The 11,815-nt window shown below is 45.5% G+C and overlaps 1 protein-coding gene and 1 long non-coding RNA gene across 5 annotated transcripts in view; one reads left to right on the plus strand and one right to left on the minus strand.

The window, feature by feature from the left end:
- LOC108528573 (uncharacterized) overlaps positions 1 to 11,807 on the minus strand; it is a 65,372-nt gene extending 53,565 nt beyond the window's left edge. For all 3 annotated transcript variants that reach the window (XR_001885203.1, XR_001885204.1, XR_001885202.1), the window contains exon 1: positions 8,258 to 11,807. This is a non-coding gene — a long non-coding RNA (uncharacterized LOC108528573). The remainder of the gene's footprint in view (positions 1 to 8,257) is intronic.
- Positions 6,860 to 11,815, plus strand: part of LOC108528570 (COUP transcription factor 2) — a 16,957-nt gene continuing 12,001 nt past the window's right edge. For both annotated transcript variants that reach the window (XM_017870428.1, XM_017870430.1), the window contains exon 1: positions 6,860 to 7,659. In XM_017870428.1, coding sequence (XP_017725917.1) covers positions 7,617 to 7,659 — 43 coding nt within the window. In that variant the 5' untranslated portion in view covers positions 6,860 to 7,616. The remainder of the gene's footprint in view (positions 7,660 to 11,815) is intronic.

Consider the following 11,815-nt stretch of genomic DNA (forward strand, 5'->3'; position numbering starts at 1 on the left):
AAAAGCCATTAAATTAACCAAAATCACATGTAAGAAAAATAAGTGAGTAAATAAACATCGTCTTTATCACTCAGAGGAGGCTAAGAAGAAAAGTATCTTTAAAATCCCCACTACTCAAATATCACAATACTACTATCTTTTTAATTACTTGGTAATGTGGCAACAAAGTATATGCAAAGAAATTGCAACATATCTTTAGAAGTAAATAAGTTATTAACATACATTCTACAAAGAAATGGGCTTCCCCAATTTTGCTAACTTCTCCCTGATGTGATGTGACGTGGTCCTGCCAAGAAATAACCAATGTGACATTTTTCACTGAATTCAATATTCCCTTCCTTTAAGGTTCTCAGTTTTGCTTTAAACTATTTAAAGCGACTTCCTCTCAATCAATTTACCTCAGTCAAGTACATAGAAATCTCCTAGATAAGGTTGATTAATTTATTATGAATTATAATAGATGGATAGGAAAAATATCTTTATCTACCTTGTATTCAAACTAAAAAGAAAAGTATAAATTTTATTTAAACAATACACTTTGTAAACTCTCAAGCTAATACTTCCTATGGTCAAGAAGCTGAATATGATGTTAAACAGCCTTCTCTTAATTTTACACAGAAGTTCTTTATTTATTTTTAACATTCACCTTCAACTTTTCCAGAAATCAGCCTTTTAAGAGGAGAAATGAGGTTGTAACTAGCTTGTGCATGTTTCCCTATTATGACACTATGTCTGTCTCTGTCCACCTACTTCTTTATATTGAAACTGTCCCCCCCCCCAAAAAAAACTTATAAAACCAATAGAATGGAAATAACTCCTTAAACTATTTTCTCCAACTGCAATTCACCTTGAGTTTGTGTTTTAAGAAAATTTAATTAAATCCCTTTTGTTGTTCTGTTTGTATTTTCTTTAAGTACTACTGATGCAGCTAATTAACCATATTAATTTATGTGGGTATTTGCCTTACTAACACCTTCACATTTAAATGACTGGCACTTGATACCATTTGATTAATGCTTTTCTTGACATACCAAAATTAACTGCCATTTAGAAGATTTCATTACCAGGCTCTTGAGAAAGAGAAAAATGTAGAACCAGACAATAATTCCTCACTCTGTCCACTGCTAAGTATGAACTGATGTCCACATGGCTTTAGATGCCTTTGGAACTTTCTCAGCAGGAGTTGCCTTACAATATAATATTGGTATTAAAGGCATGTATAGCCACACCACACTTGATTAAATGGGCAGAGAGCCCCCTTATGCCATCACCTCTAGCTATAGCCTATTCTCCTTTAATTCTTCAATCCATTGAAAAGTAAAATAGACCGAGTAGTATATCCCTGAATTTTTAAATATTTTGGCAAAAGATGCTCACCTTTTATTTAAATGCCCTGCCAAAGTTACCAAACTGCAAAATTGATGGTTTTACTTTGAAGTGTCTTTCTGTGATTTTGCAAGCCACAAAAGCTCTACCATAGCTAAGTTGCTTCAGCCTGTATTTCAACAATGGTGATTCTAAGGAGCTCATTCAAAATTCTTTTTTGCACTGCCTTCTGCCTTTTTGCCAGTACACATGAGTGACAGCCTCTATCTAGTGCTTGAGTATATGAACCTTTAATCCATCAAGGAACTTCTAACACCGTAAGAATATACACACCCACGTGCATACACCTTCATGCATGTAACTATCATACAACTACCCATTAGAATGCCACCAGGTTTGAAACCAGCAGCATATATTTTTCTACTCTCATCCAGATTCTATGGCTGTAATTTGGCTACTGACAAAATTCTAAAATTAGCTTTTATTTAAATGAAATAAACCATGTAATTTTTTTTCTTTTTTTTTTGGTTTTTTTAGTTTTTAAAACTAGCTGCACAGCAATTTACGGTTGTATACATGGTTAGCAATATTTTTTAAATGGACTAGGCGGTCAGTTAAATACAAGAAAATATTTCACTATATTATATTTTCTTATTCCCTAAAGTCCATCTCCATGAAGTGTGCTGCGGGTGATGGATGAGACTGTTGTCTCTCTGAATGGAAACCTGCTTTCGTAGGAAGGGTGGAGGTGGGAGAGGACCAGTGAAGGGCAGAGCTCTAAAATTCTGGCAACTACAGTGAATATACCCTTTCTTCCTTTTTTCCTTCTTCCTTTACTCCCTCCCTCGCTTCCTTTTTGCTACGTCTCCTTTTGGTAGATTAGTGTAGTTAACCTTTGTTCCGGCCAAGACCAAGAAGGGTTAATGGAGACCCGGCTCCTGACACCCTCCAGGTCAGCTTGGCTTGCGAACTTCCAACGCAGGAATTAGAGGATTACCGAGGAAGGAATGCGAGGTACCCGATAGCCTCACACCTGAACACGGTCGCTTCAATCCACTGGGATTCATTTAAAAATAATAATAATAAATTCTCTTCTGGAAAATAGTTAATTGGATCTGCAGCTATATTTCCTGTTGCACCGAAGAGCCAAGCAGGGCAGCCTGGATTGGATCCCTCAAGCTGCCAAGAAAATCGAGTAATTGGAGGGTGGTGTGGGGGTGAACCTTTCTAAATAAATAAACAAACGTAGGTCGCTATCAGTTGCTTTAGGGAGCGCAGATATTTAGGAAAAGGCCAGGAGCGGGAAAAGGAAGAAGAAACGAAAAAGATTCTCCCCTTTTCTTACCTTTCGCCCCTCCTCTCCCCTCCCGAAATTTGCGCCTACTTGATTATTTGCAGCTGTTTCGAACCTCAAGGTTTGTTCACAGCAGCGAGCGAGACTTGCGCTTGGAGAAGTGAAAAGCCATTTTCGCGCCAGGACTTTGCTGCTTGAGTTTGGGGGTTTTGCTCTCCCTCCCAGCAAACTCCCCTCAAAGCCTTGCTAACTTCAACAAGCCCTGCCAGCCTTTACTCCTTGGCCACTTGGGTTCGCAGTACCCAGCCAAGGGCCCCGATGGGTTTCCATCGCTGGGGATGGCCTGATACCCCCAAAGCTGAGTTCCCGCCTAGGAGAGGACGCAGACGTCCTGGGGCTCCCTCGGGGTCTGTCACCCTGCCCCCTGCCTTCCTCCTCGGCCTCAGATGTCGTCCCACCTGCCCACGAACAGGGAACCTGGAATTCACTCTCCCGGCAGTCCTCAGCGGGTTCTGCCACCCGGCGGCCGCCCCTGACACCAAGTGGGTGGGAGGAAGAGGCAGCTGGCGGGGATGGGCCATTGAGACTTCTTGAAAAATATTAAAAGACAGGATAGGGTAGAGATTTCTCCGGGAGAAAGTTCGAGGGTGCATCGGGTCGCGGCTGGGAGTACCCGAAATGCCAGCAGGAGAAATGCAACCCGTTTAGGCCACACCTTTAATCCCCGAGGCTGTCTGGAGAGACTGCGTGTGGGGGACTTCCTGGTGTTCCCACACCGCGCCTGCAATCCACTCCCGCGGCCACCTGGCCACTGCCACTCGCGGCGAGAAGCCAGTGGCTCCCAAGCCCTCGGCCCCGCGGCGGCCCGCGCAGCCTTCACCCTGCGCCGGCACCACGAAGCCTGGCCGCAGCGGACTCCCTGCAGCTTGCTGCGCCCTCGCGTCTCCCGTCGAGTAGGGAGGAACAGAGGCCTGAGCCGGGGAGCTCCCTGGCGGTGGTCGGGCCGCCCCCCTTGAGGCCTGCTCCCCCCTCTCAGCCTCGCCAAATCCCTGAAAGCCCAGTCCCCTTCGTCACCCCGGGGCTTCTAATCACTCGGTATCGATTTCCCTAACTCTTTTCATCCTGTTGAAGACACATCTTAAAACACTCCAGCCCAGAGTGTGCTCTGGGCTTTATCCACACTAATAAAATGATTTACCCTTCTCTCCGCGCTCTCCTCACAGAGGAAAATCGTTCGAGCCCCGGCTATTTGTGTGTGATCAGTAAATATTTAGTGCGGTGACATCCTCAGCTAGGCTTCGGATCGATTCGGGGCCCACCTGGAGGTGCGCAGGGTCCGGGCGGAGCCGCGCCGAGCTCGCCGAGGGGGCTCCTCCCGCCCTCGCCGCCGGCCGCTGATTTACTGCCCCTGCAACCAGCTGAGGGGGGCGAAAGCGCGCCTGGAAAATTGGCTTTTCAACCTTTTACTTTTGACATTCAGCCACTTCCCCAGGCTCTAATTCTCGCCCCCACTCATCCCTCCCGCCCTACTAAGGGGTGCCCTGTGCGCCTTGCGAGCCCTGCCAGCGACAACGCGCGGCGCTCGCGCCCCCCGGCCCCGGGACCACCTATCACAGCCCTGAGCCGCGACACGGGGAGGCCCTGGCCCCTGCTATGGGGGTCGCCTCCTTAGAGGAGAGATGCTGTCCTCCCGCCCACACCTCTGAGGGAGGAGAGGGGGTGGAGAAGCCGAGAGCTGCATCAGCTGGACGACAAGCCGCCCTCCCTGCTACCCTTTCTCCGACCCCTCGGCCTTTCCCCTACTCTAGAGACTGATCCTCGACGTCCATCGGGCGGGATGGCGTCGGGTGGGAACGTTACTTTCCTCCCAGAAAAACTCCCCTTTCCTAGGACGAGAAAAAACGCTTAGCTTGGAGGTGTTAGGTGGAGGCCTCCTGCCCTGATATTGGCTGTGAGAGGGCTGCGGCCGTGACACTGTCGGTGTCCCTTGGCCCTCCGGGCCTTCCCCGGGCGCAGACGATTTCATTAGTGCAGGGCCGCACCCTGGACCTGGGACATCGGGCAGTAGGCTCGACCTGGAGTAGGGCACTGCAGGGTCCCGCCGCGTCCTACGGGACCCGCTACCTAGGTCTGCTACGTTGCCTGAGTAAGATGTGAGGAATCCCGATCCTCGGACTCCACTACTCTTGGGCCGGGACTTCGGACCTGAAAGTCTCCCGCAACGTCGCCCACCTGTTAGCGAGCTTGTTCCCTTCTCACCTGGGGCCCGGGCCTTTGCAACTCCCCTGGGGCCCAAGGAGGAAGGGGCATGACCTTGCTGAGTCTAGGCACCTCTCCAAAATGCTAGCGCCCTCTCCTTTGTCCTACACATGATTTTCTAAACAACCTTATCTGCAGACTATATCTTTATACTAATGCATACTTAATTGGTCCGTCTTGACTGTCCATATAAAACAATTTAATTAGGGTGCTTTCTTGCTTTGGAGAGCAAAGGAAAAAAAAAAAAAAAAAAAAACCCTGCCCAGTGCTTATTGTATTTAGCACCAATACAGGCAGAAAATGTAGCACAAGTTTTTGGTTGAAAGAGCACCTCTGTGCCCATTGAAGGGCGTTGATCCGAAAAGACAGAAAGGACAAGTAAAATCGATTTGAAGCGACCCTCTCTGTCCCTTTCACACCATTCAGAAACTCCATTCCTTCTAAGACAAAGACCAGCGCCTTGGGAATTCTCAGGGAAAGAGAGGACTCTAGTCCCACAAGTTTAGGGCACTTTTTAAAAAAATCCTCAATATTTCACTGAAAACTCACACTTGATGCTGTGTCCCCCAACTGTGGGTTCCACAGATGTCCCCTCCAAAGTGCCAAGTTGCAAGGCTGACAAACCCCCTCTCCCCTGCCTGTTTGGCCTTGTGGCCAGGCCAGGCCAGCCTTTTAGGGTTAACGTAGCCCTCACCTTTGACCTCCGAGATCGGAATGGCTGCCAGCACTACAACTCTGGCCAAAGTTAAAAGAAAACCACAACAACAAAAAAATGTTTTCTGCTTCCAAACCCAGGGAAACCAGTTCTGGTTCAGCCGCTTGAGCCACCTTACCCAATAGCAACCTCCATCCCTAACTTTTTTTTTCCTTCTTTTGCAAAGAACTGCCTGAGCCATCTCTGAAGGAGGGAATTTAAGTTGTCAGGGCTCCATGGCTGAGTTGTGGGTGGGGTGACTTTCTTGGTCTAACTGGTCCTCCATTAGGAACCCCCGAATGCCAGGTTATCCCACTGGTGCCCGAGCTGGGGAAGGCAGTCATCAATCAGAACTGGCAGGAAAGGGAGAAGGGAGAGGAGTAAGATGGGCAGGGAGGGGAGGGAAAAGGCCAGGCTGTGATCACCTTCACCTGCCCTGAGCCCGGCCTTCCTGTTCAACTATTCCTCGACCTTCTGCTGGGGATGAAGGGGTGGGGCGAAAGGGAGGGGCACCCCGAGTTACACAAGTGGCCTCCTTCTACTGAGAGAATGAGTTCACCTCCTCCCCAGAGGAGCCTCACCATCCATCCACTCAGTATAACTGATGAGACAAACCGCAAGGAAAAACTTCTGTAGCCCATATTTATGGTATTAATGAATAGTTAAAAAAGATTTACACTTCTTATGATCAATATTCTGAGTTATTTTGCTCAAAGTATATAATTACAGTGTCTTCAGAGTTTTCATCATTGTTTGAGGTGGCAAAACCATTTGTAATTTTCATTAGCCAGTAAACATGTAATTAACATTCAGCACTGTGTTTAACTTAATTCCTGTTTAAGACAAGGACAAGAAGCAGCCGAAGAGCGTTAGTTCCATTTGTCAAGTCTGACATACATCTTACCATAACAGTTTCCTAAAATAAAAGATCCGTGTTTCCCCATTATTCTTCTCTTAAAACAAAACAAAACAGAAATCCATTAGTTAAAACTGTATTAAACTGTGAGAGGCAGCATAGTTTATATTCAATTTTCACTAGTTACCATATTCCTGCTTCCTTTATTCGTTTTGGGGAGTAGAGAAAGGGAGGAGGTGAATCAAGCATTCATTATCTGAAGGCATGGAATGGGGAACCCCTCCCCCCAAAAGAAATAGATTTCCTTCTCAGGAAAGTTCTAGAATGAGGACCGGAAAGGGGGGAGGCAGAAATCCACAGGGGAGAGGGGGAAAAAAATCACTTGGGGAGACTTGAGTTAAAAGTAGAAAATGAAGATTCCAACGGATTCCTAGGAAAAATGTTGCCCTACTGTCTCAAGTTCTATCTTTGATCCAGGACGAGGGAAGCCTGTCTGCCAGTCTGCGAGGCTGATGCTTTTTCCCCCTCCTCTTCCACCTCTGTTTTTTCCCAACTTGCTTTAGGATTAGCCTCCATCCCTCTCGACCCCAAACAGTGGAATTTGGCTGTGCCTTGGGTCGTCTTGCTTCGCAATATCGCCTATAGTTGTTGGCGATTTTCTGCTGAGGCTGAGCCGTTTGCTCCAGCCTCCGACTAAACTCATTAAGTTGGGAGATTTTTTTCAATTGGACGGGGTGTTTTTAAAGTCTCGTCTTTCCAGCCCCAAACAAGGTGTAACAACGCACTCTTCCTTCTAAGGAATGAGATGAGAGACAAGGATCACTCCAGACATCTCCTACCTACGGTTTGGGATTTTTTTTCTTAAAGGCGAGGCTTGCATTCCTCAGCAGCTATGTACAAAGCTCCCTGAAACCTTGTCTCTCTAAAGTTAGTGTGCAGGGTTTTCCAAGGCTGAGAGAGCCTAATACATGGGGAAGCACTTCCTTGAGGTGGAAGATCTCTCCCTTCACCTTTCCTCTTTTTCCCTGCAGGCTAGTGCCTACTTTTTATCAGTTTGCACAATCGCTTAGATAAACACCGAGGAGGAGATTCTCTTTAATTATCAAAGACACATCTTTTCAGGGGGCCAACAAAGCATTTATTTCACCCGCCAAACTAAAGGAGAGTTATTCCAGTTTAGGAGGAAGATGCAAGCGGTTTGGGATCTTGAACAAGGCAAATATGGTTTTGGTATGTTTACTTACAGTATTTTTTTCTCTCTCTTTCCTTTCTCACTTTTCTCCTTGTGCTGTGTGGGGTTGGGGATGACTTGGGTTTTTCAAAATATCGGTTTGCTAACGCGTATGAAATGCCGAGGACTGTGGTTTAAGGGGTTCGGGGAAGGGGGGAACAGAGTCAATTCAATGCATTGCCATATTTTATTACATGTGTGTGGTAGGAGAGATGGTGGGGGGGAGGGGGAAAATACAATTGCAAAGCTGCCAAAATATGATTAAACCGAAGCGTTAAGACTGCGGAGCCTCCTATCTCCTCGTACTGTCTCCTCAAACTCATTTCCTTCTATAGAACAAACTAAAAACCAGTCCTATAAGCGTGGTTTTCCAAGCAGCAGATGACTCAGTTTTCTAGCAAAGGAGCTGCCAGGCTCGCACTAAGTATAAGAATTTACTGTTCGCTTTGCCTCTGCGCTTCATTTTGCAACCTTGTGCAACTGACAGCCAGGCAGGCAGGGAGGGAGAAAAGCCTAGCCCGGCGCCCTCGGCCACGGTTCGGGTAGGCGAGCGCTCGGTTAAGCTAGGAGGAGAATCGCGACGAGAAGGGTACTCACCATCGGGCGGGGTGGTGGAGCTGGCGTGCGGGTTTCAGGCAAACGTTTACCTTTTTGCTGTCTATTGCAACCGCGCCGGGCTGACTTAAGAAGCAATTCTGTGCTCTGTCCAGAACATTCAAGGAGCGGTTCCTCATTTTTAAAAAGCCAGCGAGAGAGACGACAGAGACAGAGAGAAAGAAAAGAGAGGAGGGGTGAGGGGACGCACATAAACCCAGTTCAAAAAAAAAAAAAAAAAAAAAATCCCCTCTTCGCCAGTGGCTCGGGAAACGCAGAGGTGGCGAGATCCGAGTACGGTCCAACCAAGCCAGAGCCAATTAATTTTAAATCCTGAAGAATTATTCAGATTAAAATGTACAGAAGTTTCATTCTCCTATGCCTACGTGAGTCCAAAGTCGTTTCCCTTTAAGAGCTCCTTTTCTTTTAAAGTTGAATTTTAGGCAGCTAGGACTCTTACACTAGGGGGCAGACAGATACTGTACTTGCTCCAATCTTAAGCAATTTTTTCCCTCCCAGCATATGCTCTGATTTAGCACTGTAAATTTTTCAGAGGACCCAACTCTGACAGCCCCTGGTGATTTTCAAAGTACCACAAGCCAGTGGTTAAAAATTGCATTGACTTGGAAGTTCAGAGGGACACAATGGAAGCCCCTTTCCCTATTCATGGAGCTCCAGTGTGGTGGAAGAGAAAAGCACACACGGACTAGATTGAGGGAAAGGAGGAATTCAATGAATCCTGGAGGACGGAACTGGTTTCTACTGAGTTCAGAGTTAAACTCGGCATTTGCTGGGCTCTGTATTCATATTGTGATTTAATCTGTAAAGAAATACAGCCCATCAGGCCACTTTCTGCAAGAAAATTATATTCCTGGGTATTGAGTTTCTTTCTTTTCTTTTTTAGATTAGGGCAAATGTTGTCCCACCTTTCTCTAGGCAAATTAAAGCTTGCCATTCTTCTCATTAAAATAAATTTACATCTGCAAAAAAAGACTGAGTTGGATTTTTAAAAAACAACAATAATATATTGATTTTGTCTTCTCAGAGCTTTTCAACCTTAGATGCACAGCAAGTGAGCATCTCTGGCGAAGACATTTGAAATGTTTTTGCCTTTTTTCTTCTCAGTCTGTAGTCTTGTCTCTTCTTCTATGCATTAAAATTAAGTATAATTCATACGGTGATTTTTTTACCCCTTGTAACAGCATTTCATAACTGAATGAGTCCTAAAATACAGAGTGAAACACCCTGGCGCTATGGCAGCCCTGTGATCATTTGCCTAGCAGGCTCCAATTTTTTAAGATATGGTTGGGAAATTCTTCCATTTCAATCTAAGGCCATCAGAGCGTACTTCAAATTCCAAAAATCTCTGAGTGGACTGGGGAAGTTCTTCCTCCTCGATATTGTCCCTTCCCATGTTTGTAAAAGGTAATCTGCTATGGAAGTCTCCTCATTCAGGAGGTGAGATTAAGATTTCCCTATAATCAAATATTTTCATCCTCTATTGAGATGGGAATGCCCATTATATTTCCTATCTCAACCCCAGTCTCATCACATCTCAGCTGAGCTTGTCCCTAATCTACTGACATTTGTAACATTAGCAATTCCTGAATAAAAGAGGTTGAAAGGGAAAACAACAACAACAACCAAAAACCTCCTCTGTAATGATTTCTTTTCCATCCTTCTTATCCTCTTTAGGAGAAAGTTATATTGTGTCTCTAATCAACCTGAAATTCCCAACTTGGCTTCACTCTGTGGCAATCTTATTACACACCAGGTTTATGACAGTTCAATGTCCACTATAGATTTGTTGGGCTTTTTAAAAATTTATTTAACAACTTTCAAATAAACGGAGAACCTGCAGCTTTAGTGAAATACGTGATTTCATCGGAGAAAGAGTGAGGGTTGAGGAGGTTTCAGGAATGAAGCTTAAAAGACTTCTCCTTTCCTAAAAACCAGTCCTTATCTGCCCAGATCTTTAGTCCTTACCTCATATTCTGCCTATGTGTGTAAAGAAAATTGAATGTAAAATGTAATCTATATATGTCAATTGTATGTATGGTTTATTTTTAAAATATCTTTATCCTGTCAATTTTTTTTTCAGCTACCAAGGATGTTTTCTGTGGTTGTCAATTTACTCTTCATATGTGTTCATTTTTTCCTAGAGCTCAGTGTCTTTTGTGTAAAATATTTTAATTGTTCACAAACCTGGTTGGTTTACCGGCATAAGGTTTTCTCTTGGTGCAAAGTGTGTACAAAGGAGACATAATTTTCTTGTATAAATGTGGAATAATGATAATTCACTAACTGGTGATAATCAAACAACAAGTTTACTGTGTTGGAATATAGTGTGTTCTGAGAGCAATTCTACATGTTTGATGTTTAAAACCAGACACCCTGGAATTCAAAGACACAACTGTTTCAATTATTTTAGCACATGGAGCAGGATGGCAAGAGGCTATGAAGTTGTTCTTTTTGCAGTGACTTCTTGAGGTAGAATACGACTTGTGTTTGGTTCTTGTGACCTGTATTAGTATTATTCCCCATTAGGGGCAGAATCTCTGGGTGCGTTTTAATGACTATATGAATGCTTAAAAGGAACTTGAGGAACAATGAAGTCCGTACTCAACTGTTCTATGACCTAGAAGCATGGTCGGTGAAGTCTTTGTCTGTGTACATTGACAAATGTGCATCTGATACATGTGCGCTTACATGTGTGTGCAGAGGGTGTGCACAGGGGAAGCTAGGCGGCTGCCTCCTCCTGTCCATCAGTGGGCAGAGGTCTTTCCCCTCTCACCATGACTGGGTGTGTGGCAGGATGTTGGCTGGACAGTTAGCAAAAACCAGCGAGAGAGGGTAAAGTTGAGGAAAATTAATTTTAATTGCGTCATGACAATGAGGTGAAGTCTACTTCTGCTTCTTAGCATCCGAGATGCTTTATTTGGGCAATTAAAATGTCAGGCCACATACCTGTGAAATGTTAACCCTACAAGGAATATGCAGAAACAGGACGGCTTTTATCCTCTGAAAAGAATATATATATATGTGTGTGTGTATACATGTATATATATACACACACACATATATATACACACATATATGTATATATATACATGAGCCACCAAACCGAACAAGTGATCAGAGTCAATTAAGAGAAGGGTTTGCCATCACCCGGATTTGGCCAAATGTTTCGTTTGGAAAATGCCTACAAGCTCAGTTCGTGGCACCTTCCCACCCTCACTCCCTACCCCTCTGCAAAGAAACCAGGGAACTTTTCTTTGGCATTGTGGGCACTAAGATGCGCCAGGAGTCCCGGGTGGTGCGCGAGCGGCGGATTTCGTGACATCGCCAAGTTGCAAGAGGCAAAGTCCCCGATTCCATCCAAAGCCTCTCGCGGAGCCTTTAAGAGACGTTGTGTGTGCGCGCTGCGCTAGTCTCCCCGCCGGGGCGGAAACCTCGGGTGCGGGATGTGGGGCGAGCAGAAGCAGCGCTCGCAGGGCCAGCACCGGCCCATCCCCCGCTCGGCGGCAGCGGCGGCGCGGCCAACCCGTCCCCGCACCCCAA

Source organism: Rhinopithecus bieti, unplaced genomic scaffold, assembly GCF_001698545.2.
Source record: "Rhinopithecus bieti isolate Rb0 unplaced genomic scaffold, ASM169854v2 scaffold_5130, whole genome shotgun sequence".
NCBI lineage: Eukaryota > Metazoa > Chordata > Mammalia > Primates > Cercopithecidae > Rhinopithecus > Rhinopithecus bieti.